The sequence below is a fragment of the Tinamus guttatus genome, unplaced genomic scaffold, assembly GCF_059628265.1.
Source record: "Tinamus guttatus ecotype Peru unplaced genomic scaffold, ASM5962826v1 Tinamus_guttatus_pri_ptg000188l, whole genome shotgun sequence".
Taxonomy (NCBI): Eukaryota; Metazoa; Chordata; class Aves; order Tinamiformes; family Tinamidae; genus Tinamus; species Tinamus guttatus.
Window position 1 is genome coordinate 293,109 of NW_028288722.1, and position 27,217 is coordinate 320,325.

Sequence of the window (27,217 nt, forward strand, 5' to 3'; positions counted from 1 at the left end):
GAAGGGAAAGTACATTTAATCCACTGAGCCCCAATGGCTCAATAATGCAGGTTGTCCTCTCAAATCATTGCTACAGAAGGAAACCAAGTGCTTCTCCTAACCCTTTGCTTACACAACCTGGATCTTTTAAGAACACTAAATATTATCCAGTAGCATTACTTTGCTTACTAATTTTCTGTCACTGTGGTTCTCAAAATTGTAGTTCCTGATGGGAAAAATACTGAAGTCGCCACCAGCTCAAGAAACCAGCACTACCTCTTCTGAGAGGCAAAATCAGTGGGCTGCACGCTTGGCGCTCTTGCATTTTGTTCCTCGAGCCGCAGAGAGGCCGTTTGCTGAAATGCAGTGGCTGCTAATTGTGTCAGTGGTTTTCCACATCCGCATCCTTCCTACCAACACGTGGGAGGAGAGTCTGCTGGCCAAATTTAGAACCAGCTCACAAGCGCTTGGTTTCTAGATTTAGAAGAGGACTCAAACCTGCTGCTGGGATGTGAATTCCTCTGTGACTGAGAGACTTCAGTTCTCGATTCACATGTTTGCTTAAAAGGTGTTGGCTTTTTCCACTGTCTGCAAAGAAGAGGAGTTGCTGGTGACTGCACAGCAGTAGCTGTAATTCAACTAGTAACTCACCTGCATCTCTGAGTATGAGGGTCTCCCCAGAAAATTCAATGTAAAATGCTAAAAACTACTCCCCAGGTCATTCAGAGGAAAAATTTAGGTTTAGTTACACTGTCTTTGGGAAGACAGATAGAAGTCATACGAGAAGAAGCACATAAGGACATACATAGGAACAAGCTAGTGAGAAAGTCTTGCATCTATTCTCGTCCCTGCCAAGCACCAGCTACTGGTTCTCTCTTGGTCTGGCCACAAGCCAGTAATGGAAGCTAAAAGGGCAGAATATTCTTCACTTCATTTTCATGGGGAAAGATTTCTGCCTGCTTTGCTCCCCGATTCAGCTTCCGCAGGGCTACCAAGAGGAGGGAAGGAATATGGGGCTGAAGATGGGAAGGGCCCAACGGTCTGAGTTCAGGGTAGTTCAGGCCACAGGATCACACCTGCCTTCCTCAGGCAAGGCAGAAGAGGATGCTGGCTGCAGTTCCCTCCTGAGCATCATCAGGACTTTCCCAGCTCCACCTAGTCCTGCCATACGCATCGACGCAAATCCGACCTTAGTGATACAGCTAGGGCAAGGAAGAATTCAAAGAACACAAGAGCCTGTGCTATAACCAAGAGCAAAATCCAGCCCTGATCCACCACATGCTGTGAGACAGCCAGGGAGATCCCCATTCCCATGGCTTTCCCCATCCCCATGGGGACAGCAGGCACAGAGACATGTCTGAACTGAATTGCAGCTCCTCTCTCTGACCCAGAGAGAACCTTGAACCAGACCCTCAGCATTAACCATGACACATCACCAAGATCCCAGCACAGCAAACACAGGTCGTCACCTCCTCACCAGAAGAAGACAGCAGAAGCCATCAAACCCCCTAGCTGAAGACAGCTCCTTGCACCAGCTTCATCTCTCCCCAGATTGCTGATTCCCAGAAGACAGGGGGATGTTTTCCAAATATGGGGGGATGGTATCTAGGTAGTACCTAGTGGACCAATGCAAGCCCTTGTCTGGATTGATGTCCTCCTTGCAAAGGAGATGGTCACAAACTGTTTTTGCCTGGGAACACCAGTCTGGCTCTCCAAAAGGCTGGAGACAGGATCCTTCAGCACAACCTGACTCTGAATCTTCCCCGTGCAAGCAAGAGCAGAGGGACCATCCAATGTGGACTCCTCTCCCAAAGCCAGTAGGCACAACTCACTCCCTGCTTCACTCACCTTCCCTTGGATCCTTCCAGCTCCCATGACCACAGCTCCCTTCGCAGCACAGGACTGTCCTGGCAGGCGCATTGCAAGGATGAGGGAGGAGAAGACTGTGGACCAGGTCCGCCTGAAGGGCACTGGCTCTTCAGAGAAGGTGCATCAGGCAGGAGCTAGACAGTGCAAGTCTAGGAGAGTACCAGCTAGACGGAGCAGTCTGCTCCCTGGAGAAGCATCTGAACCAGCAGCCTGCACAAAATGCTGCTGCGTCTGGACAGGGTTCACTTCTGCTCTGTGTGTACGTGTGTCAGAGCTCATTGCTCACCAGTGACCACAAGGCTTCTACTCAAAAATGGGAAGGGCTCTCTGGCCCCATCCAACACACACGACCATCAGGAGATGAGAGCTGACTCAAGGGGAGGTCTGAGGGCGAGGGGCATTACAACAGCCCAGCAAAAGTGCCCTCAAGCAGAACCTGCTCAGTTCTCCGAGCCGCATCGCAAGGGTTCCACCGCTTTCTGTCACCTTCCTCCCCCTTGTATCTATTCCCTTCCCCACAGGAGACGTGAGACACATTTCATGCTGCAACTGGTTATTTTGCAGTCTGCCAGCTCAGCAGGGTTGGCATCTTCTCTGCATTCATCTCACTTCTTCGCACTGCTGCAATTCCCCGATTCCCTCCTGCTCTTCTTAAATTGCCTACAGATCATTGGTATTTCATTTACAGGTAAAAATAAGAGGGGAGTGAGAAAGGAAGACACATTCTTCCCTGTAGTTTTCAACAACTTTTTTATTTTTACTGATAAATCCTTAGTGACTTGAAAGCTACATCACCCAAGAGTTCAGGGTGGTTAAATGAACCATCTAGCTATATTCATAAAATAATAATTTTGCACTGAAAGAATAAGACTTCCCCCAGAATCCGGTACGCCCACTTAAGAAACTGCCTAGCTCTGAAGGAGTGTGCCTGGAAATGCATATTGCTGCCCCCAAAAATGGGTCATCTTCTCTGAGATCTGAGCCACAAAACGGAGTTGAAGCTCAGCCTGTTTTTTATCTCTCTCTTAGAGGACGTTGAGCTGGGACTGAGAATGCCATGGCAGAGGATGGAGATGTGTCAATCTGCGTGAGTTATTTCAACCCCTTTCATTTCTTGGTGGAGAGCTCTACAATCAGCCTGGTCCTGGAAAGCATTTACAATGAGGATGCACTGTACCCAATACCCAAAAGACCTACTTCTCTATTTTGTGGACCTTGGAAAATTGATGGAAATCACTAAAAATTAAAGCTCCTAGACTCGGTGAGGCATCTGAAACATAAAACAAGCAGATGCAAAAACACGTCAAGGCAAGAAAGAAAAACTAAAGCCAAACCCTGTAGCTGTGGGCTGACAGCTCCGCTGTCCTGCCCAAGGGAGTCTTCTCACTGCCAAGCACATGACTGACTTAGTGAACGCTGGTGCCAGGCACTTTGTCCCTTTACCCAGGCACATGCCAAACATCATTGCCTGGAGCACGGCCAGTACAGGGAAACATCTCCTCTCCCACCTACGAAGCAGGGCACATACAGCCCCCATGGTGTACTTTCTGACCGTTATATCTCGTCCTGCTCCAAACTCTATGAACCTTCTGCCTGTATGTGGTTGCAAATTCACTACATGGGACCATCTGAGGTTTCCTGTGACTCTTTATCAGTTTGACTACAGACACTTGCAAAGGAAAACCCACGTGTTTCACAGGAACGCTCCTCCCTATGGAGCTCCTGTGGAAAGCTCATGGTGGAAAGCTTCTCCCTAGCTGCGCTCCTGCTTTCCCCTTCTCTCCTACCCCACCACCAATTACTGCCCTGATCCCAACTTCCCATTTCAGCAAAGGGAACCATGACTTGCTCCTAACACGAGGAGCTGTTTTACAAATACCATTGGCAGTGGTGAGGGAGCTGCTCTGCTGCAGAGCATCCCAAAGGGAAACGCAGCAACTCCTCAGTCACATGGGAGATGTGAATTTGCAGTGTCTCGTCATGAGCTGACAGATGACCTTTAGAGCAGACCAGAATTCACAACCCTGCCCTCTCCTCATCTCCCTGCAGTTGTCTGAAGGAGATCAGTTATGAAAGCAGCACATCAGATGCTTCATCTCACGTTACAGAGCTCCTGCTCCATCTGGGGCGGCTGCCCAGCCTGTGTTTCCTTTTAACTCTGGTAAGATTAGCTGGAGCAGAAGCATCATGAGAGCCAGAGGAGGGTTTCTTCATTGGATGATCACAAGAGCTTCGAACAGGCCACTCTTCCCATGGGAGCCGCTTTGTTGGGCAGTGCAGCGTCTAGGCTGCTCAAAACTGCTGCCGGGCAGCCTGCAAAACACTGTGCAGGCAGTTGCTCTTCCTGGACCCAGGGTCATCGTTTCTGCCAGGACCAACTGATGCTACAGAAAAATCTCCCCACAGGGTCCACCAGAAGCAGCTATGACACCCTGTTTGCACTCCCCTCTTAAGGTGTGCTCAAATGCCAGTGAAGTGGCCAGTATTTTTGGACAGATTTGGCCTCCAGCTCCGCTGCACAGCTAAGGTAGGAAAGTGGGACAAATCCAGCCTTTCCATTTCCATCCCTCTTTTCCATCCGAGCAACACTAGCTCCTGATTTCTCAGAGGATCTGAATTATGATCAAGAAGAAACACTGAGGGCCGGATCTACCCCCATCTCACCTTACATCCGAGTGTGAGATGTCTCAGTTAAAACAAAACTGTGCAGAACTTTCATTCTGAAACTCAAAAACCACATAAAAATCACCTGCGCCAGATTCCACTTATGAGACTCATCTCCTAGTCTCTGTTTGGACAGAGATCTGCAACGGAGGCAGAGAGACCACACATGCCATGGACCAGCCTGAAGCTCTGCTGGGTGGGTTTCCAGTTCCATCTCAAAAACTGTCAGCATTTGTGGTTTCAGACAGCTCTGATGTGAAAGCAGACGGGCTGCTTCCTTGGGCTCTCACTGCCAAGGAAACCTGTCACAAACTCGGATTCTGCTTTCCAGCCACACTTTGCTGTGACACTTGCCTGCTGGCTGCTCTGGCAAGGCATGTCCCTGCCCAGAGACTCTCACTCATGGAGGGCAAAGGCAAGAGAGACCAAGTGCTCATGCAACCACTTCACAAACAAAACAACTCCACAGCTCCCGAATATTAATCTGCCTATCAGTATTTAACGAGCTCAAAAGCATTTGTAAAAGCTGGCATGGAAGTTGAGGCTGCTTCCTGGACACTAATGAGTCTTTGGAGAGTTCCTCACCAACGTCACTTTTCATTCTTTCTAAGGGAAGAAATGAGTTTTCCGGAAGCATCAGCTTTTTAGATTTAGCACCTCTCTTTCCATTTCCAGAGCATGGAAAAACAATTGGAGGGAAAAAATAAATGCGTTCTAAAACATGCTGCCAGGTTTGCTCAGCCAAACAGCCTAGGCGAATGCTGTCCACCTGAGGGGAAAAATAAAAGCTCGCAGAGCTCGGGCTTCATTCTGTGGCTGACCACATCACCATCACCATCAGCAGACACCGCCAGCGAACCATCTTCTCAGGAGGAAAAAGGCCATAGGATAGCACAACCACTCCCTGCACCTAGGAGCAGCTGGACCCAGGCCCTTGCTGTTGGAAAAGCACTCTGCACCGCTCTGAAATCCTATTCTTTGGACAGTATCTGCCTTGTACTATACCTTAGCAGCACAGTCGCTGGTGGTACAGTCCCTTCACCCTATAGATACTCTCTGCATCATCTCCTGACAAAAGCAGTTGCATGTTGTGAGCAAATGCTTTACTCCCTGCAAAGAAATTCAGGGTTAAAACAGCTGTTTCAGGACACGTTCACCTTCTTGTGCTGCAGAGCAAGCAGGTCCAAAAGGAAGAAGCCTCTTCTGTTAAGTGCACCCAGATGGCCACATCTACCAGAGGCTGGAGGAAGGTCACGTCACTGGTGGCTCATGGCCAATGGCAGTGGAGCCATTGGCCATGTGTTTTGGGGACATCTGGGGCAGAGTGACCAGACACAGAGTTGTTTTGGAGCTTTTGCATGAAACTTTTCCTCCAGCATCAGTGGACAACCTGTCCAGGGATCTACTTTTGTCACATTCATTCCCTGCTGCCAGGGCAAGAACGGCTGCCCACAGGTCTGACAAGGAGAGGGAGGAGATGTGGGATGAGAAAGAATGGGTAAGTATATAGTGATGCAGTTGTAACCCCACAAGGACAAGGTCAATAACAAGATATAATCACACGCCCCGACAACGACAGAAACCACCACTTTCAGTGGGACTATGAACATCCACCACTAGTATTAATCTGGGAGAAATAATCATGCCAGGTACTGCCAAGGAAATCCACCCCAGCACAGATCATTCCCCACAACAGCCCCTCTCTGGAAGCTCCTGCCCAAGCCATATTTGATGGGTGTTTATCTTCAAGACATGTCACAACTCAAAATAGAAAGATGTGACTCAGCCAACACAGCATCTGCCTTCACAACGGTCCTTCAGACCAGCAAAGCTCAGAGAAGCAAGAAGGCAACTGGGAAGAGAGTCCTGAGAGTCCTCATGGCTGGGTAAGGGATATGGTTGCACTAGGAAGGCTGTGAACAACCAAATGAGAGTTTTTGGTGAACTCTTTCCCAAATACCTGACTCTGCAGAGCTGCTACTCCTTGTGACAAAATCAAAGTGCCTCTGTGTCAAGTTCCCACCAAGGCAGGGGGAGCCAGGCCTGCTGGGGAAGGATGCTGCTGCTCTTTACAACCCGAGAGCCTTCTCCAAACACATAAGGTGACGACTGAGAAAGAAGCCTTATGGCCATGCTACCTCGACGGCTGGACCTGCCATGTGCATGTCCCAAATATCAGAGGGTGGCAGAGAGGTGGGAATTCAACATATCCCAGTGACATGGTGCATCGGGTCTCCCCTGATGAAAAGGCTGCAGGCAGCTTTGGCAGTGGAATCCCTGGTGCCAGAGAAGCAAGGACAGGTCCAGCATAAGCAAGACTGCCCTGCAGTAGCGTTTGCAGGGGAAAGGCTTGCAGGACACACAGAGTGAGATCGCATAAAACAGAAAACTGCCTCAATGAGGATGTGGGGATCAGTGTCCAGCAACAAGAAATGGTGGCCAGTTCCCTCCTCCACAGGCCGTGTATGAAGCAGGGATATTTTTCTGAAAAAAAAAAAAAAAAGAAAAATAGCAATGCTTCTGTCATTGTCTGTCATTGAACAGTCTTGAATGTGCCCTCCTGTAAGGCCTGGGAAAGCACAGCAAAACCACTGCGAGCTGCCCTGGGCTGTCCGGCTATGTGGCTGCTGTCCAGCAGAGTGGACAAAGGAGCAAATATACACAAGGGACATGACCAGCAAGCCAAGGTCTTACCAGAACTAGAGCCAGGAGACTTCACAGCCTCCGAAAACTTCCTTAGATCAGATTAATAATTGAGAGAAAAGTGTGTACTTTTAACAGGTTCCTACAATGCAGCAGGGGCCAGGCATGCATTTCACCAGACCACCACATACCTTCTTTCACTGCAGCTCTAAGACATTCCTGCAGATGCACAAGGTGTGAAGTGCCCGTCCCTTTTGTCTAGGGGGACGCTGGCTGAAGAATGCCCTGTGGATTTGGGACATCTAAAGAGGAGCTTAGGAAGGGAGCCAGAAAGCCTGGGAGCCATGTGCTCCCTGCACCACCAAAGGACCAGCCAAGTACACACGTAAGAGCTCATAAAATACAAAGGGGAGGTAAATTGAGCTTAGAAGCCTGGAGGAAATTGTTGCTTTCTTCAGGATTAAAGAGGCAGCCACTAAAAATCACTGTTAATGCATTCAGCTGCTCAGAGCTCCTGCAGGAAGGTACCAGCTGCCCAGGCTGCTCAGGGTGCAACTGCTCTGCTCGGTGTCTCCACCGTGGTCAGCAGGGTGCTGCCCAGAGCAGCAGAGGCTCCATGGTCAGTCGCAGGAGGAGACAACAGCCAGAGCAATGGGCTAAAGCCTGCCTGATGCACTGAGTTGGCTCATCCACTTCTTCTAGGGCTGCAAACTCTGTGCTTGGTAGTTTCCTTTTGGGAAGGGCTCCAGCACGCTCTTCCTTATTGCTGCTGCCATCACTGTTTATTACTGCGCCGCTGCTGCTGCGCTCATGCACCAAGGGACCCGCAAAGGGGAGAGGAAGCCACACAGCTCAGAGACACCCTGGTACCGCCAAGCAGCAGCAAAGCCATGGGGCAGCCTCCGACCCGGAGCGGGTTGAGCCCACGGGCACTGCCCACCCTGCAGGAGCTGCCAGCCGGGAGGCGGGGGAGCCCCTGCCAAACCCGTGCAAAAAGAGGCGACGGCGGGGAGCACTTTCAGGCAGGTGACACTGTTCTCTTCAACTAAGAGCCACTTCACACAAAGCAAAATGAATAAAGCGTGGAATATTACAGAAACAGACCCAAATCAGGCATGCAGCTCCCTCATTCTGGTTGGGTTGAGCTTCAAAGCAGTTCCCGGCTGGGTATGCAAGGAGGACATGAGTGCAAGGAGGACGTGTGTGCAAGGAAGACGTGTGTGCAGCAAGGGGGACCTGAACCAGTGCCAAAGCAGAAACAACATCAAAACCGCCTGCAGCTTCTCCACGGACACGGCAAGGTTTCTGCTCTCCCTCCTGGCACATGCTTGAGGACAAACCCTGTGTCTCGCCCTGGGATCGCCCTCGCAGGCTGCTCACAGCAGAGGAAGCTCGCACAGATACTCCTTTCCTGCAGATAAGCAGCAAATTTCTCTCTCCGGCACTGTCAGCACCTCTTCTAGTCCCAGACCCAAATTCCCTGCACCAAAGGAAACCACCCAGAGGCTATCCAAGTGCTTTGCAGGGTCTTTCACCCCCAGGGTTGCAGCATGCATGCACACACTCCCCAGCACAGGAGCCTGCCATAAATGCTGCTCCTCAAGGTCCAGGCAGGGCCAGAGTACGGAGCAGAGCATGAGGTTTCTCTTGAAGGAGCAGAGAAGGGTGGGACAGAGGGGGGATTTGAGTTTCCCTGCAAGCAGAGCAGCTTTTCCGTCAGCCGCGCACCAGCCAGGATGCTACCTACTTCTTTAGGGCCAGCTCCGGGAGCTCATGGAGTCATAGGTGCACCTGGGATGTCCCGCGGAGCGACAATGCAGAGCGGAGCCCTCGCAGAGTCATGGCCAGCGTGCGCTGCTCAGCCAGGAAGTCAGTGAGCGCGGCTGCTCCGGCAGCTGCCTTGCTGCATGCTTCAAAGTCCGTAAAGTGAAAAGGGAAGCAACCGAGTTATTTCAAGACAACTTCCTCTTTCATAGAGAAATCCTTTAAGGAGAAAGCTGTCACCGGTGGCGCTCACTCAGCACTCTCTGGGTGTGCAAGCTAATCTCCCCAAACCAGCAGCACAAGTCAGGCCAGCCCAGTGCAGAGCTGCCCCGCGTGAGCTCTGGAGCTGGCAGGGGCTCCTCGCAGCTCGCAGCCCGCCAGCTTCCCCGTGTCTTGCCGGGGACCGACTGCGGAGGCAACTTCTCCTGGGCGGACACCTCGCAGAGCCCGCACTCTCCTCACACCCAGTGCCTAGAAATAAACAGTGTTGCTACGAGAGACAAGGAGGAGGCCGTCCAAAGAGGGATTCTTTTCCAGTTCCCCATTCCAGCTCGCTGTCTTACTGCTGCTGGGAACGGCATCTTGTGCGGCTGCCAGCGCCTCCCGCCCCTGGGAGAGCGCCAAGCGTGCAGCTGCCGCACCAAGGCAGCGCTGTCGCGGTGGCAGGGATGGGCGATCCCTGTGCCGCCTGGGAGACATGAGCTGGATGAGGGGCTCCTGCATGGAAAAGTGGATCCCGATGTTGGCATGGAGATCCCAGGTCTCCATGCCGTGGCGGTGATGTTCCTGGATGTGCGGGGCTGCCGGGCAGAGCAGCCCAGGTGGGGGTCAGCACAGCTGCACATCCGTCACCTCTTAGGACTTGGGGACAGGCCCTATAGGACGGGGAGCCAGGGACAACCTGCCTGGCGGGGCTGGACAAGGGCAGCGTTGCTGCAGAGACCCTGGGCCTGAGCTGAAACAGGGTCCTGCGCCCATGGACAGGGCTGAGGGAAGGCTGGTCAGAACCATCAGGTGTCCTCAGGGTCCCAGGACTTGGTTAGGGCCAGAGCTGCAGCGCAGGAGGGATGTGTGAGCTCCAGCTGAGCCTGGAGGATGAACACACATCTTCATGGGAGGTGTGCGCAGGCCTGACCTAAGCTTGAGTTCATGGTGGTCTATGGTGGTCTATGGTGGCTGTCCCAGCACTGACTGGGTGCCACCCAAGTGACCCTCATCTCAGGACGAGGGAAGTGTTCAGAGCAGCTCTAGAGCACTGGGCACCCCCTTCAGCCGGGGACTGCCACAGCCAGTGCCATTCCCACTTACAGCTAGCGTCCTGCTGGCTCCCTCCCTGGCAGCTTAACAGCCCAAGATTTACACAGAACAGCCCAGGCTTTACCTGGAGTAGCTCTCAGGGCTTTCATTTTCTCTGGGATGAGTAGGCTGGGAGAAGGTACTCAGGGAGGGAGCGTGGGAACTGTAGCTCATGCTATATCACTTCCCATCTTTTACATGAGAAAAAGCTTTAGGTACAGTTACATACCTGGGCCTCAGATTTAAAAATAGTCTACTTCCTTCCTGCCTGGGAGAGAAGGACGGGAGGAGGCCGATTTACTGACTGTCAACATGTCAACATTGCATTCAATTCCCATCTGTCCCATCGGTGCCAAGTGGCTCTGTTGAGAAGCATCCCCTTCCCAGGCTCATGTGGCCGAGCGGCCCTCCTGCAGGCAGGAAGGCTCAAGGGAAACTACAGCAACACACAGCAGCAGAGAACTGCGTCCTTGCTTCCCTGCCTTGTTTTCATTTATGCCCCTTTCCATTCATGAAGGACATACGCACACGTCCCGGTCCCCATGCAGAATAGCTGCCTAGCACAGATGCTCCAGCAGGCCCCTGGGCCACCCCCACGGACACAGTGGTTATGGTAAATACATGTGGGATCCAGTTTGCAGAAGATTTGTCCCTCCCAGTGCCAGAAATAGCATTTTTGATGTGCGAGGTCTCCAGCCTGAGGTTTAGGCTGTTCAATAGCTTACTTGTCCCAGGCATTTCCATAAATCGTCATGCTGCATTACATCTATCCTTACTCAGCAGTAATTACCCAGCGTGCAGGAACTCCTGATGCAGCAGAAAGGTCCATGGAGATTCTGCTCCTTACCCAAGTGCCAGAGGAAGGGGAAGCATCGAGATGCGAGCCAACGTCCTGACACCAGTGTGGGGCATTCCCCAAAGCAGGTGAGTCAAGAGGCTTTAGACAAGCCCTGTAAGCAGGTTTCAAGCACTTGCCTGCTTGTTTGCTAGATCTTTTAACTCTTCACCTGTCAGCTGGGCAGTGCAGGTCCCAAACACTCATCCTCCCCATCACCAGCATAAGGACAACTGGGCTGTTTCTTCTGCTGCACGAGGAAACAAAGGAAAAACAAAGTTAAGACTTTCATTCATTTAGCTAAAGGGCCACTCTGAAAAACCTCTTCTTGCTCATTGTCTTCTGTAAACAGCACCTCTAGCCATGCTGTCAACTCCCTGGTGTCAGATTCTCTCATGGCAACACACAGCAGGGAGGAAGGGGCGGTTCCCCTTACCCTGTGTAATAAGCCTGCTGCGAGTACCGTTAGACAGGGCGGCGGGGCTGATCTCCACCCCGAGAACAGATCAGGAACGAGCTGTCTCCCCAACAAGCCTGGACAACCTGGCGTCACTGCCAACCCGCACTGGGAGCTGCAAAGTGAAGAGCTGGCCTGCAATGCCACCAAAACAAAGCCTTTCTGTTTAATCAAAAAACCAAGCAATGACATGGAGGAATGAATAGAAAGCAGGGAGAGAGCCCCCTGTGCAGCAAACAGCAGGGACCCAGGGAAAGAATGTCTGCTTGGCCTTGCCAATGCTCTGTGATTTACAGGAGCTGCAGTAGCACCGGAACAGGCCTTGCCGTTACGCCTCTGCGCGCACCCGGGATGCACCACACTCTCGCGTGGGTTCAGTTCCCACCAAGAAACCTGCCCTGAAAACAAATGCAAAGAGCTCACCTGAAGCACCAGCTCAAGAGGGGCTTTCCAAGCCTGGAGGGAATTGCTTTCCCAGAAAGGGGCTTTCCGGCTGTGGGAGCAGCACACGACTTGATTTTTTTTCCCTGTCTTGAGATACTGCAGACTCGAGTCTCTGACGCCATGCCAGGAACAACGGCCTTCCTGCAAAGAGCACATTGCACAACACGACGAGAGCGGCTGTGCTTCACAGGCCGCCTTGATCCAGCACGGTGGCTCTTGGAGCGGTCACGCTCTGCTGCGTCCCTCCATGCCCGGCACGCTGCAACCACGGAGCACTGGCACATTCTGAGGCTCCTGTGGCAGGACAAGTTCTTCAAACCTTTCTTCCTGCCCTGATTTCTATTCACAGAGACCTGAGCTTTCCCTGCTTGGATTTTCTGCCGTCACATTGACACCTTAATAACATTCCCAACATTCCTGAGGGAAAACAAAGTATCTGCATGAAGAAAAAGGTACTGTTTGAACCCTTCTGCTAAAACACTTAGGGAAAATTTCTGTCAGCAGAAATGTAAACAACCAGTGTGCCAGTTCAGGAATTATTTTCTTACAGTTTATCAGAGTTGCAAACCAAGATTTGCAACTTGTTTGGCTAGCATCTATATTTGCCATCTTGAATTCAACCAGAGTCTGTTTTTTTTCCCCATTGTTAATAAAGCAATCAATCACTCCCATCTGGTACAAGAGAGCAAGAGGAGGGAGCAGCCCTGTCCTTCATAGAGCCTTCAGCAAGGAGAAAGTCAAAGCATGGTGGCACTGATGAGCATGGGCGTTGCTGCTAATGCGTAGCAGCATCAGGCTTTTCTACTCATTTGTGGAGACAGGTGAGCTTGTGCAGAGGCTCCCAGAGTGACCTAAGAGCTTCTTGGACTTCCAAGGTCTTCACACAGTCTTTCTCGTAAGGACTGCTGTAGGGCTCTTTCCCTGGTGCCAGTACTGCCAATTGCTTTCCCTCCTGGCCTAGAGAGAATTCCTTGAAAAGGATCCTGTAGGACAGCAGATGCTGTGATGTACAAATCTTTCGGAGAGCTTCGCAGACACCAAAGAGAGGGGAAAAGACACCCTGCACCAACATGAATCACAAAATTACAGAATGGTTAACGTTGGAAATGACCTCTAGAGATCACCCAGTCCAACCTCTCCTCCAGCAGGGACACCCAGAGCATGGGGCACAGGGTGGCATCCAGGCGGCTTTTGAAGATCTCCAGAGAAGGAGCCTCCACAGCCTCTCTGGGCAGCCTGTGCCAGGGCTCTGTCACCCTCACAGGAAAGAAGTTCTTCTTCACATGGAGATGGAACTTCCTGTGTTTCAACTTTTACCCATTACCCCTTGTCCTGTCACTGCCACCACCGAGAAGAGTTTGGCCCCGTCCTCCCTACATCCTCCTCCCAGGTACTTGTACATGTTGATCAGATCCCCTCTCAATCTTCTCTTCTCTAGGCTGAACAGGCCCAGCTCACTTAGTCTTTCCTCATACGACAGATGCTGCAATCCCTCAGTCATCTTTGTCGCTCTGTCACTTTGTTGCTGGGCCCTCTCTAGAAGCTCCACGTCCCTCTTGTCCTCGGGAGCCCAGAACTGCCCCAGTGCTCCAGGTGCCTCCCCAGAGTGAAGCAAAGGGGCAGGATCCCTTCCCTCAACCTGCTAGCAACGCTCCTCCTGATGCAGCCAGGATTCCATTGGCCTTCCTGGCCACGAGGGCACATTGCTGCCTCCTGGTTAACTTGTTGTCAACCAGGACTTCCAAGTCCCTCTCCTTGGAGCTGCTTTCCAGCAGGTCAACCCCTAATCTGTACTGGTGTCTGAAGTTATTCCTTCCCAGGTGCAGGACCCTGCACTTGTCAACCTGGTCCCGTCTCCAAGGCACCCTTCCCCATTCAGCAGTCCACTAACATTTTCCCTAATCTTCCTCTTGCTGCTGATGTATTTGTAGAAGCCCTTCCTGTTGTCCCTGACATCTCTCTCTAACTCTACTTTCAAATGGGCCTTGGCCTTCCTCATTGCATCCCTGCATTCTCTGACAAAGTTCCTATATTCTTGCCATGTGGCCTGCTCCTTCTTCCACATTATGTACATGTTCTTTTTCTCATTACGTTTACTCAACAGCTCCTTTCCCATTCACGCAGGTCTCCCACCTGCCTCGCACAACTTCTTTCTTATAGGAATGAACCGAACCTGAGCTTGGGGAAAGTGGTGCTCGAATAGTAGCCAACTCTCCTGGATCCCCTTTCCTTCTAGGACCCTTGCCCAGGAGATTCCTCTGAGGAGCTCCTTAATGAGGTCAAAGTTAGCTTTCTTAAAGTCCACGGTTGCAATCCTCCTTCTTGTCCAGCTTCCTCCTCACAGGATCGTGAATTCCAACATCTCATGGTCACTGCAGCCAAGACTGCCTCCAACTTTCACATTTCCCCATAGACCATCTCTGTTTGTTAGTACCAGGTCTAGCAGTGCCCCTCCCCTTGTTGGCTCATCAACCACCAGCATCAAGAAGTTATCTGCAATGTTCTGCAGGAACCTCCTAGACTGTTTTCTCCTACCTGTATGATTATCCCAGGAGACATCAGGGTGCTTGAAGTCCCCCATAAGGACCAGGGCCTGGGATTGTGAGGCTTCTTGCAGCTGCCTGTAGAAGGCCTCATCCACTTTCTCTCCCTGGTCAGAAGGCCTGTAGTAAACTCCCAAGACTGTGTTGTCCCTGTTGGCCTGCCCTTTAATCCTCCCGCACAGGCTCTCGCCAGGCGCGTTGTCCTCCCCTAGGCAGAACTCCATACATTCCAGTTGCTCTCTCACATAAAGAGCAACTCCACCACCTCACCTTCCTGGCCTGTCCTTCCTGGAAAGCCTAAGGCCATCCATGGCCATGTTCCAGTCATGAGAGCTGTCCCACCATGTCTCAGTAATTGCGATGAGATCATGGCCCTTCAATTGCACATGCAGCTCCAGCATTTGAGTTCGGCTCCCAATGTGCCTCTCATGCTAGCTGGGGCAGCTGCAACTTGACCATGTGGGCCTTCAGAAATTCTCTTATTTTCCCAATTAGCCTCTTCAGGCTTAGGGCATCCTTCACAGACTATGGAGTTAGGCTGCTGCAAGTGGCATGACAGGCCATCACCTACCCCATAATCTGCTTCCCCTGCATAGTTACCTCATATTCTTCAAACCTCTTCCATAGTATGATAATCCATCACATAACAATAGTAAATCCAGCTAGCACAGGGGCACTTCGTTTACAGTAGGCAGAATAATTGGCCTCAAACCCATTGTTTCCAAGCAATCTTGAAATATTTTCTCTTCTGGTAACAGAGTAGCAGGATTTAGCATATCATACTGTTCTAAAATCATATTTGGCTCGGGGAGCAAAATAAGCTCATACTAATATAAATGTTGGTAGGTAAATAGTAAGTAACTTTTCGTGATCAGAACAATTTTCACTGCATGATGTACCAGTAAAATAAAAGTGTGCCTTAAAACACACTTAGAACAATATTCCTCACGTTCTCAATCATTGCAGCTGTTGCCACAACTGCCCTAGCATACACGATTACTCCTTGTGTCCTTCATACCTTTAAAACATACCCTTGCATACCCTCACAGTAGAAGAGAGTTCCATACCAGCCTTATATGGTCCATTTTGCAATTATTAATTAGTTGATGCGCACTTCTGCTGTTATGTTTACCTCTTTTGGTGTTGCCTTTGAACAACAACAATAAAAAACAAAACAACAACAACAAAACAGGGCTAAGGTTCCTTTTGTAGCGAAAGTGACATTGCATGTTCTTCCTCTGCAAAAACTAAAGTATTTTGGAAATTTTCTTGGCAAAAATCACCTCTTAGGCACAAAGAACAGCCATGTACCTAACATTACCCCATCAGGAACTGAGCCACAAGTGATCTTATAACTATGAACAGCAGACACATAACCAGCACTGGCGTACAAGGGACCGAGGCACAAGCCACCCCACATGCACAAACAGTAGCCGTGGCCATAGCGCTGCCCTGTTTAGGCTTCAGAAGAAGCGACCTCACAACACCAAAAGGTATCTATGGGCCTAGAACTGGCATATCACGTCCTGTAATACAAGTGACCTGACAATCACAGATAGCAACTACAACACCAGCATTGGCCTATCAGATACTGATGCAGAAGAGACCTCACCACGACAAACAGCAACTTCATGACTAGCACTGGCCTATGAGGCACTGAGGTACAAGTGACCCCACAACCACACACAGCAGCCATGGGCCTAGCAGTCTTTTGTGAAACGCTGAGGCCCGAGTGACCTCAACTCCACAAACAGCAGCCATGTAATCATGCCAGGCCTATGAGGCACTGAAGCATGAGTGATCTCACAGCCACAAACAGGGGCCAAGAGCTTAATACTGTCTAGCCAGCACTGAGGCAGAAGTAGACCCCAACACCACAATCATTAACCATGTGACCACCACTGGCCTAGCAGGCACTAAGACACTGGAGACCTCACAACCATAAAAAGCAGCCATGGGCAAGACAGTCTTAAGTCACCAAAAAAAAAAGTAAATTTACAACCAGAAGCAGCAGCCATACACCTAGCACTGGCCTGTGAGGCACTGAGGCACAAGTGACCTAACAACAACAAACAGTAGCCACATAACCAGCACTGGCCAACTGCGGCTTTGGGCATAACTGACCACAAAACCACCAACAGCAGGTATGAGCCTTGCACTGCCTATCAGACGCTGAGGAAAAAGTGACCACAGAAGCACAAACAGCAGCCACAGGACCAGCTCTGCCCTATGAAGCACTGAAGCTCAAGTGACTCTACAAAATCAACAGCCACATGCCTAGCATTTGTCTATCAGCCACTGTAATGGTGAAGCGAGGTTCCCAGTCTGACAGCAAACAGTGCAGTACCCAGGGCCAGGTAGAAACAGAGATGGACTGTTCAGGAATAGCAGGAGAGGAGTTTGCTGCCTGATCCGATTTGTAGCACTGTGTGACCTGGGACAGAGGTGAACCAATCTTTAGGACAAAGTGAAGATCTTGGTGTAATGTGCCTCTCATCTGTGCAAGATGGTTGGATGTAGACACCATGAACTTTGCCTGAAGATAGTGGAGGGATTCATTGACTTGGGCACAGGGAGGAAAGCTATGAGAGCCTTGGGCACTTGCCTAGAAACCCATCCTGCAGGTGATGGTTTGCTATAGGTCCCATGATGCACCTGCTAGAGAGACATGGATGTGCAGGACATTCTAAGTATCTGACATGATGCTGGTGGGCTACATTTATGTCCCTGAACCAAGTGTCTGCACTGAATTAAATTAATTGTTTGCAATGTAGCATTCTCATGATTATTTTAGTCTGCTTCAGTGAACATCTCACAGGAGGAGGGAGTTCAAAGGAAAAATAAAGTCATACTTTTCAGCTAGGCCACTGTTCCCAAGTGGGATCAGGCTCCTGGGACAGGAAGAGCTCTTGGCAACCTGGTAGCACTGCCAAGAGCCAGCTCTGTCCAGGAACAGTTCCTCTGCAAAGAGCAGCAGGGCTCCAGACACTGCCTACTCTTGCTGACATAAGATGTGAGAAGACAGAAATGAAAAGCAGTGTGGGGTGGGAGGGCAGAGGAGTGCTCGGTGTGGGAGAAATCTGCAGTTTTTGACATGGTAAGTCTCTGTCCGTGGAGCAATGCTATTAGGGCTCCTGGAGGAGCCTTCTAAATCCATCTCATCCCATGACTGATAGTTTTTTTAGGATGCAGCACCCAACATCTTGAACGCAGAGGAGAAGGAGATGCTTCAGAGCAGCCACACTGTCGGAAGGACAAGGCATGCTGCTATCTTCTGCCAGGGATGCTGCAGAGCTGTGAAGCCAGGGTGTGCACCCAAGTCTGCCCAGGACTGTAACACAGAGCAGTGTCCCTGTGCTGCAGGCTGCTGTGTGCCTGGGGCAGTGACTCTGCCACTTGCAAACATCAGTGCTCAGCATGCCTGAGGAATTCCTCATGGTGCAGCAGGGAAAAGCTCAGGGTGGGAGGACTGACCCTCAGCAGGACAGGTTCACCTGTTGAGGGGGTGCTGCATGATTCAGGGTTACTCACAGCTCTAGCTCATGTACAGGGCATAGTTGAGTTTGTTTGTTTGCTTTTTTTTCCCAGACCAAGGTGAAAAAAAAATACTATGTGAAAGGGAGGGAACTTTCCTTCTGGTATCTGCATTTTCTGATTCCTTATTTTGGCAGGGAGAAAAAAAAAAAGAAAGAGTTTTCTAGTTTGGTGACTGGGACTCTTCAACCCTCATTCTCAGAGATCACTAGGTTTGTGACAAACCTCAGCAAATTCCTTAATCCCATCCTCAGCCAACAAACAGCATCAGCATAACCTTTACAGCCTCATTGGGTTTTATCTTACCTGCTCCTTAAGACCTGCATGCACAGAGAAGCCCTTACCCACGGCCCTGAGGCAGGACATTTTTGTAGAACAGAACTGAGCACACAGAGCAGATGAGATGGGGTCTGTGAGCACTGGCAGGGAAAAGACATTGGGACAGAGCAACATCTCCTGGTTGGGACAGCTCCAGGCATTAGAGATGGGCGGAAAAGGGGATGACGAATAAACAGACTCATCACGAGAGGATGGACTTGGGCAAGTTATGGGCAGCCCCTCTGATGCAGACATTCTCCTCCTCTGATTAAGCCCCATACGTCCCACCTAGAAAAGCCTCTGTTCTCAAAGCCATGGAGTCCAGGGCATGACCCACCTCCTCTGCAGTCAGACTGCTGACATGGGAGAGAGGCATCTTTCCTGGCATGGACCCATTTCATGCTGCCCAACAAAGAGAGTGAGAGTGACTGCCTTGTGACATTGCTGTCTGCAAGGAGCATGCCCAGCTGGATAGAGGAAGACTTTCCTGAGCGCCCATCTGCCTCTCTTTGTTTACTTTCCTTGGCAGCAGGACCATGGTGTTGCTCCTTATTTCCCCTCCTGTCTATTCTGCTCTTGCTCTTCTCTCAGGCTTCCTGGGGTCAGGGAGGCAGCAGGTGTTCAGCTCCAGTTCAGACACCAACCCTGTGAGTTGTGCAACAGAGGGGTCTGCATGGGAGAGAGGTTGACCCAACCCCCTTCTGAGCTATAAGGCTCCAGGAAGGTTGGTCGGTGTTGCTGGGTAAAGAGAAGATTCTCCTCTCCCTTAAGGAGAGACCATCTTGAGGACATTTGACCATTTCCCTGTGGTATCCTGTCAGACTGGGGACTGTCCTCCAGAAGGGCACTGCTGTCTCAGAGCATCTCTGTGATGTCTATGACAGACCCATGAAGAAGCTGCAGAGATGCAAAGAGTATGGAAATGGGGGCAGCTGAAAAGAGCCTTGTGTGTCCTTGGCTAGGAGAATACGGAGACCTCCCTCTGGTTCTCAGAGAAAGGGAAAGAAGTTCTGCGGCTTGAAACCGGATTCCTGTGCTCTCAGCACTGACTTTTCTTTTTAAGGCAACATATGAGTGTGGTCATCTTCCACATCAAGGAGGTGGAAACACATGACAGATGGGACAAAGCCTAATAGACTAGTTGTCCTCCACCAAAGGAAAGTGAGTTCTTTCATTATAGAATTCACAGCAGAAATGCCACAGATTTCTACCTTTGAACAACACTTCCCAGAGGTAACGAGGATATCTGAAAGAAAATAAGCAACATTTTAAAATGCTTAAGAGTTTGTTCCTCAATGCTAATTTTTTAGAACTGATGGCGAAGATGCTGAAAAACCCTTCCACATGACAACTGGATTTCACATGACAGGAATTGTGAATGTCAGACCCATTACCATTCTCATTCCCACTAACCATACTATACACCAGGACTGACTTGTCTGCAGCGCATGGGCAGAGACCCCTGCTCCCTACAGCACACCCAGAGAGTACAAAATGGAACACATAGATCCTCTCAGCAAAGAGATTCAATATGAGGAGTTTATGAAACAATGAACTTTATTATTATTATTATTATTATTGAAATCCCTCTCCGTACTTCTCTTTCTTTTCTTCTTGGGATCATCCCCCATGCCATAAAGCAGGAAATGTCTAACAGCACCTCTTTTAATGAGTTCCTCCTCCTGATATTTGCAGACACACGGGAGCTGCAGCTGTTGCTTTTTGGTCTTTTTCTGGCCACCTACCTGGCTGCCCTTTTGGGCAACAGTCTCATCATCACAGCTGTAGCCTGTGACTACCACCTCCACATCCCCATGTACTTCTTTCTTTTCAGTCTCTCCCTCCTTGACCTTGGTACCATCTCTGTCACTGTCCCCAAATTCATGGCCAATTCCCTGTGGGACACAAGGGCAATTTCCTACTCAGGATGTGCTGCCCAGGTCTTTCTGCTTGTTTTCTTACTCGTGGCAGAATATTTTCTTCTCACTGCCATGGCCTATGATCGCTATGTTGCCATATGCAGACCTCTGCATTATGGGACCCTTATGGGCCCCAAAGCTTGTGTCAATATGGCAGTAGGTGCCTGGGGCAGTGGTTTACTCTTTGCTGTCGTGCACACTGGAAACACATTTTCAATACCGCTCTGCCAAGGCAATGTGGTGGAGCAGTTTTTTTGTGAAATTGATCAGATTCTCAAGCTGTCCTGCTCTGATGCCTACCTCAGGGAAGCTGCACTGATTGTGGTTCATGGCTGTTTAGTCTTTGGGTGTTTTGTGTTCATTGTTCTGTCTTATGTGCAGATCTTCACTGCTGTGCTGAGAATGCCCTCCGAGCAGGGCCGGCACAAAGCCTTTTCCATGTGCCTCCCTCACCTGGCTGTGGTTGCCCTGTTTGTCAGCACTGTCATGTTTGCCTACCTGAAGCCCTCCTCCATCTCCTCCCCAGCTCTGGATCTAGTCGTGTCTTTTCTGTATGCCGTGGTGCCTCCGACAGTGAACCCTCTCATCTACAGTTTGAGGAACAAGGACCTCAAGGATGCTCTGAAGAAACTATTTCAACGGGTACAGCATCACTCCCAATAATTATCCCACGTTAATCCACTCGTTATTCACAGGCCATGGAGACTGTGTGTTCTTCTTTTCTTTCTTTACTTTCCTCTGTTGAATTCTTGTTAAAAGAGAGAGAAAAAAAAATGTTTTGGTTCGTATCATTTGGAGTCTCTTTTGAATTGACACCTGGGAAACTCAGGAAACAGAGTCAAGCTCAGATGATACAGACTGGGTAAGATCATGGATCCCATGTTTGTCAGGAGAGCTTAGCTCTCCTGGCCAAGGCAAAGGTGTGATCTCAAAACCCTCTCCTGTGAAGGTGGCAGTCAGCTGTCACTGTGCACTTGTCCATTCCCACATCGGCCCTATTCCCAACACAAAAAGTGGAGGGAGAGAGGAGGGAATGGGAGTCAGGCACATGCTTGTGGAGACAGACCTTGTGCTTGACAGCACCAGTCCATGCCCCTGCAAGGAGCACAAGGGAAATATGTATGAACAGTCAAACAAGCCATCATGAACACAATCCCCTGGGGAAAGGCTCCCCATGGAGCAGGAATGCCCCAGCAGAAGAGTAGGACAGGACGAAGAGGTAGAAAATGAGTATGAGCAAGAGATTTTTCTGAACACCAGCTCAGGGTGGGCTGCTGTGTCTGTAGGGCAGCAAGGCCAGGGCTTTCATGGTGTCCTGGGCACTGGAGTGGGTGGGCATAGAGGGGCTGCAGGAGACAGGGAGGGGATCTCCTGGACACAAGAGTAGGGATGATGGAGAGGGAACAGCTTCACTGGGGGGCCTCCTCCACTTGCCAAGAAGCTGTTCCCCTTGTCCTTGGGGGCCTGGCCTGAGTTATGCTGTGCCTGGCCCTGTACCTCTTGAGCGCTGACTTAACCTTGTTGCTATCCTGCTGACTTGACTCCCCATCTCTGCCTCAAACCTGCCTCCACCCTACAATCATGAAGGACTTGGCAAGGGAAACTGGGATTTGATCAGATCCCAGAGCAGGTAGTAGATACTGTAAAGGTGACCATACATGACCACAGCAACAGTCCATGCTGGACAGTCAATTTAATGGTTTAAGCAGTACTGTGGATTTGGACCCTCATTGCACACAGAGTAACACTGCACACAGAAGCTTAGTTAGATGAAAAAACAAGGGCAGCCACTTGGGGGCCTACTTTTATAATGGGTTAGAGCAGGTTCTCCTGCATCACAGCTCAACCGTTTATGCACCATTTGTGACTAGGTTCCTGCTACGAAGAACACACTGTCAGGAGTAGCAAGGGCAGGGCTGCTCTGTACAGGAAGGGGAGTTGAGGGTTCCAGCAACATAGATGAAACAGCAACCCATTGATGAGAGGTTCTTCAATGACTGGACAGGAGGAGTAGAGCAAGTTTGGAGATGGTAACGAGCATCAGGCACAGCCCAGCAATCAGCAGACAAGACCGTAGGGCTCTGACCAACCCTACAGACTCACTCAAGAATGGTGAAGGTTGGAAGGGACCCCTAGAGATCACCTAGTCCAACTCCTGCTCCAGCAGGGACACCCAGAGCACAGGGCACAGGGCGGCATCCAGGCGGGTTTGGAAGATCTCCAGAGCAGGAGCCTCCACAGCCTCTCTGGGCAGCCTGTGCCAGGGCTTCGGCACCCTCACAGTGAAGAAGTTCTTCCTCACATGGAGGTGGAACTTTCTGTGTTTTAATTTATATCCATTACCCTTTGTCCTGGCGCTGGCCACTACCAAGAAGAGTTTGGAACCCTCCTCTTTACATTCTCCCCTCAGAGATTAATATATCAAAAATGCCTATTGATCAGATCCCCTCTCAATCTTTTCTCCTCCAAGATAAACAGGCCCAGCTCGCTTAGTCTTTCCTCATACGATAGATGCTCCTCAGTACAAGAGGGATGTGGAGCTTCTAAAGAGGATCCAGCACAGAGCAATAAAGATTATTAAGGGACTGGATCATCTATCGTACGAGGAAAGACTAAGCGAGCTGGGCCTATTCAGCATGGAGAAGATAAGACTGAGAAGCGATCTGATCAACATGCAGGTGTAATGTAAAGAGGAGGGAGCCAAACTCTTCTTGGTGGTGGCCAGTGAGAGGACAAGAGGTAATGGATACAAGTTGAAAGACAGGAAGTTCTATCTCCATGTGAGAAAGAACTTCTTTATTGTGAGGATGTCGGAGCCCTGGAACAGGCTGCCCGGAGAGGTTATGGAGACTCCTTCCTTGGAGATCTTGAAAAGCCATCTGGATGCCACCCTGTGCAACATGCCCCTGCTTGAACAAGCGGGTTGGACTACATGATCTCTAGAGGTCCCTTCCAACCTCAACCATTCTGTGAATGAGTGTTAGTCATATAAGACACTGTTTTAATGCGGTGACAATAAGCCTACAGGGTCATGTCAAATGCATGGGGTGTCCAGAACAACCATGATGTTTCTAGCAACATTAACCACCATGTTTCTAGCATGTTTCTAGAGCACAGGACCTACAGAAAAATATTCTTGTTTTGAAGTGGTTGCTCAGGAAACACCCCCCAACATCTTGGATTTTCTACCGGTTCTCAAACAAGGAATTCCCACCACTGCCTTTAGGCAAAGTCCATCCCATGTACATCCAATTATTCTGTAAAAATGGAAAGCGTATCACACTAAGCTCTCCACATGTATGCCTACATTTCCAAACCTGACTAGCTCTCCTCTCCCTAAACTTTTTCTCACCCCCAAAGATATGAACAAGGACAATACTACTGATACAACCAGGACATGGCTAGATTTCAGACTGTTCAGGCCCAGAGACTTTATTCTTTCTGGTCACCTCTGCCATGGACCCCAAGGTGCTTCACACTCAGCTCAGGCACCAACCACCTCTTCTGCCATGATTGCACAGCCCAGCTCTGTTTCTTTCTGGTCTTAGGTACTGCAAGGTTTGATCTCTTGTGGGTACCTCATGTCATCGTTATATTCCCAACTGATATCTAAACCAGCATGCCTTTGCTCTAAAGTGTGATATGTGCATATGAAGTCTCCTTAGCTTTTGAGAATGGGTTTCACCATGACAAACTTGCACTCAGCCCAGGTGCCACAACTGACATTCTGCAGCTCAGATATACACGAATGCACAAAATCTAGAGACCAAAGAGGAGGAAACACGAGGGACCTCAAAACCCCAAACACCTGCAATGGTCCTAGCACTGCCCCATCGGAGCCTCAGTCAGAACTGACCTCACAACTACCAATAGTAACCGTGACTCTGGAACTGGCCTAACAGTAACTGAGGAACACATGAACTTATGGCCATAAAAAGTTGGGTTTAAACCAACATAAACCATAAACCATGGGTCTAGCACTGGCTTATCAGACCCTCAGGCAGAAGTGACCTCACAAACACAAACAAACAAGGCCTATCAGGCCCTGAGGCACAAGGAATCTCAAAATGATAAACCACAGCTATTGGTCTAGCACTGGCCTATAGGAACCACAGGCAAAAGTGACTTCACAGGCACAAACTGCAGCCTTATGCCTAGCACTGGCCTATCAGGAACTGAGGTACAAGTGACCCAGCAACCACAAACACCAGCCCCATGACCACCATGGTACAATAAGGCACTGAGAACCAAGTGACCTCACAACTACAGAGAGCACTCATGGTCAGAGCACTAGTCTATCATGCACTAAGGCATTGTTGACCTCTCAAGTATAAGCAGTAGCCAAAAGACTGGGAATAGCCTATCAGTACATCAGGCACGGGTGATATTAAAACCAGAAACAGCAGTCATTGGTCTAGCAATGGGCTACAAGGTACTGAGATACCTTATCACCTTACCTAGTGATATCAAAAAACCAAACAGAAGTCATATAACCAGACTTCTCCTGTCAAGTACCAAGGCACAAGTGAGCTCACAGAAACAAACAGCAGCCATGGGCCTAGCACTATCTACCTATCTAAGGTCTATCTTGGCCTCAGGTAAAAGGGACCTCACAACCACAAACAGCAGATCTTGCGGCCATCACTAACCTATCATGTACTGAAGCACAAGAGACCATACAAGTCTAATAAGCAGCCATTGGGTTTGGCAATGGTCAATCTGGGCCTCAGGAAGAAGTGACCTCACAACCACAAACAGTAGCCAAGGCCATAGCACTGATGTACCAAGGTGTGAGGAATATGTGACCTGATACCCCCAAACAGTGGCCATTGGCCTTGCCCTGGCCTACCAGGGCATATGCAGAAGTGACCTCACAACCACTAGCAGTAGCCACATGCCCAGCACTGATCTATGAGGGCATCAAGCTGAAGTGACCTCAGAAAAGCAAACAGCACCCATGGGCCTGGCACTGGTCTATCAGTAAATGGAACATGAGACCTCACAAGTCAACAGGAACTATGGGCCTAGGACTGTCCTATAAGGCACTGAGAAACAAGTGATGTGACAACCACAAACAGCAGCCATGTGACCAGCACTGGCCCATCACACCCTGAAACACAAGTGACCTCACAAACAGCAATAATGTGGATCTTTGTTGCTTGTTGTGGTGAGGCAAGGGAGCAGGAACAGCCCAGAGGCCCCTTCTAAGCCCAGGGTTTGGGTATTTATACAGCCTTCCCACCAATCCTTGAGTGTCAGCAACCTAGTGATCAATCCCGGAAAAGGGCACCACCTAATATTCAACAGGTGACCTCTATATGCCCACATCTCCTTATCTTCAACAGCTGATCTTTATTAATCTTTCATCCTATATATTCCCATAGCTTGTCATTTACAAATGGTCAAAAATGTTTATTAAAGAAATTTACTTGCTGTTTGCCTAGACAGTTCTGAGGAAATAGTGACTGCTGGCAGATCCAATACTAGGGCATTAGTGACCTCGCTAGCAAAAATAGCAGCCGTGTGCCTACATGGGCCTTTTAAATACTGAAGAAAAAGTCATCTTACAGTCTGCATCGAAGCCATGGACTGAGGCATCTCAAACTCCAAAGCACAATCAACACGAATCTCCATACTGCTGGTCTTGCAGGCGTCGATGCAGGAGTGAGCTCAGAACCAGAAACAGCAGCAATGGGTCTGCTGCTGGCCTATCAGATTCTTCAGCATCCATGACCTCAGGATCTATACTGAAGCCATGTGCTTGCTGCTGGCATATCAGGCAGTGAGGCACAAGTGACAAGCACAAACAGGCTGCCCAGAGAGGTTGTGGAGTCTCCTTCTCTGGAGATCTTCCAAACTCGCCTGGATGCCACTCTGTACCATGTGCTCTAGGTGTCCCTGCTGGAGCAGGGGGTTGGACTAGATGGTCTCTAGAGGTCCCTACCAACCTCAACCATTCTGTGATGCTGTGAAAAGTGGCAATGTGCTTCATTCTGTCTAATCAGGCATGAAGCAAAAGTCACCTTGGAAGTACAAAAATGAACATTTTGGCTGGTGCTAGCCTAGTAGTTCCTGAGGCCAAATAAATTTGCAAACCCAAATATCAGCAATATGCATTGAGTTGGACTGTCAGGTACTGAGGTTGAGGTCACTTCATAGTCAGCCATGATGCCATATATCTGGTCCTGGCCTATAAGGGACTGATGCAGAATTGATCTAAACAACCATAAGCAGCAGTAATATGAAGGTTTATGAGACATTGAAACAAGTGACCTCACCATCATCATCAAAGCTACATGCATGCTGTTGGCCTACCAGGTTCAGCAGCACACTGATCTCACAAGCACAAATGGCATCAATGTGCCTGCTGCTGGCCTATACGGTACCAAGCCATAAGTGATCCAAAAAGTACAAACCTTCACAGAGGAGAAGCTCACCTGAGCCACTCTCACATCCCTTGATTATGCTGTTATTACTCTATACATAACAGTCTTCTGCAAATGTCTTTCATCTTGTGGCAAGACTCTCTCCAGTTCGTGGGTCATCTCTACTCTGTCAGCTAGGATAAATCGCAAAAGGAAACAATTGGTCTTGCTTTTCCTTTATTACCATCAAGTCCAAGCTGTGAACTTCTGCACTGGAACACCTACAAAATGACAGCAGGATGCCACTTCTATTAATAGTGCCATCCTAGGGATAGAGATCACCCCAGTGAGCAGCTTCACTGGAAAGGGTTTCTGACACTGTCCAATCAGCTGAGCACTGCACCAAGAATTAATTTGATGCCAGAGACTTATGCTGTACCACCTAGTCTACAAACACACTGTCACTGTCCCACAGAGCTGGCTTTTCTGCTGGATTCAACCAAGAGCCCTCAAGTAGAGATGGACACAGGACAATCGTCACTTGCACCCTGTGTCCAGGCAGTGCTCTGCTCACTGCCTTCCCTTGG

At 49.8% G+C, this 27,217-nt stretch overlaps 1 protein-coding gene across 1 annotated transcript; it reads left to right on the forward strand.

Moving 5' to 3' along the window:
* Positions 1-19,977: 19,977 nt before the first annotated feature.
* Positions 19,978-20,928, forward strand: LOC148594905 (olfactory receptor 14C36-like). The gene has a single exon (XM_088523451.1). It carries the CDS (start codon positions 19,993-19,995, stop codon positions 20,926-20,928), a length of 936 nt encoding a protein of 311 aa, XP_088379577.1. The 5' UTR covers positions 19,978-19,992.
* Positions 20,929-27,217: the final 6,289 nt, after the last annotated feature.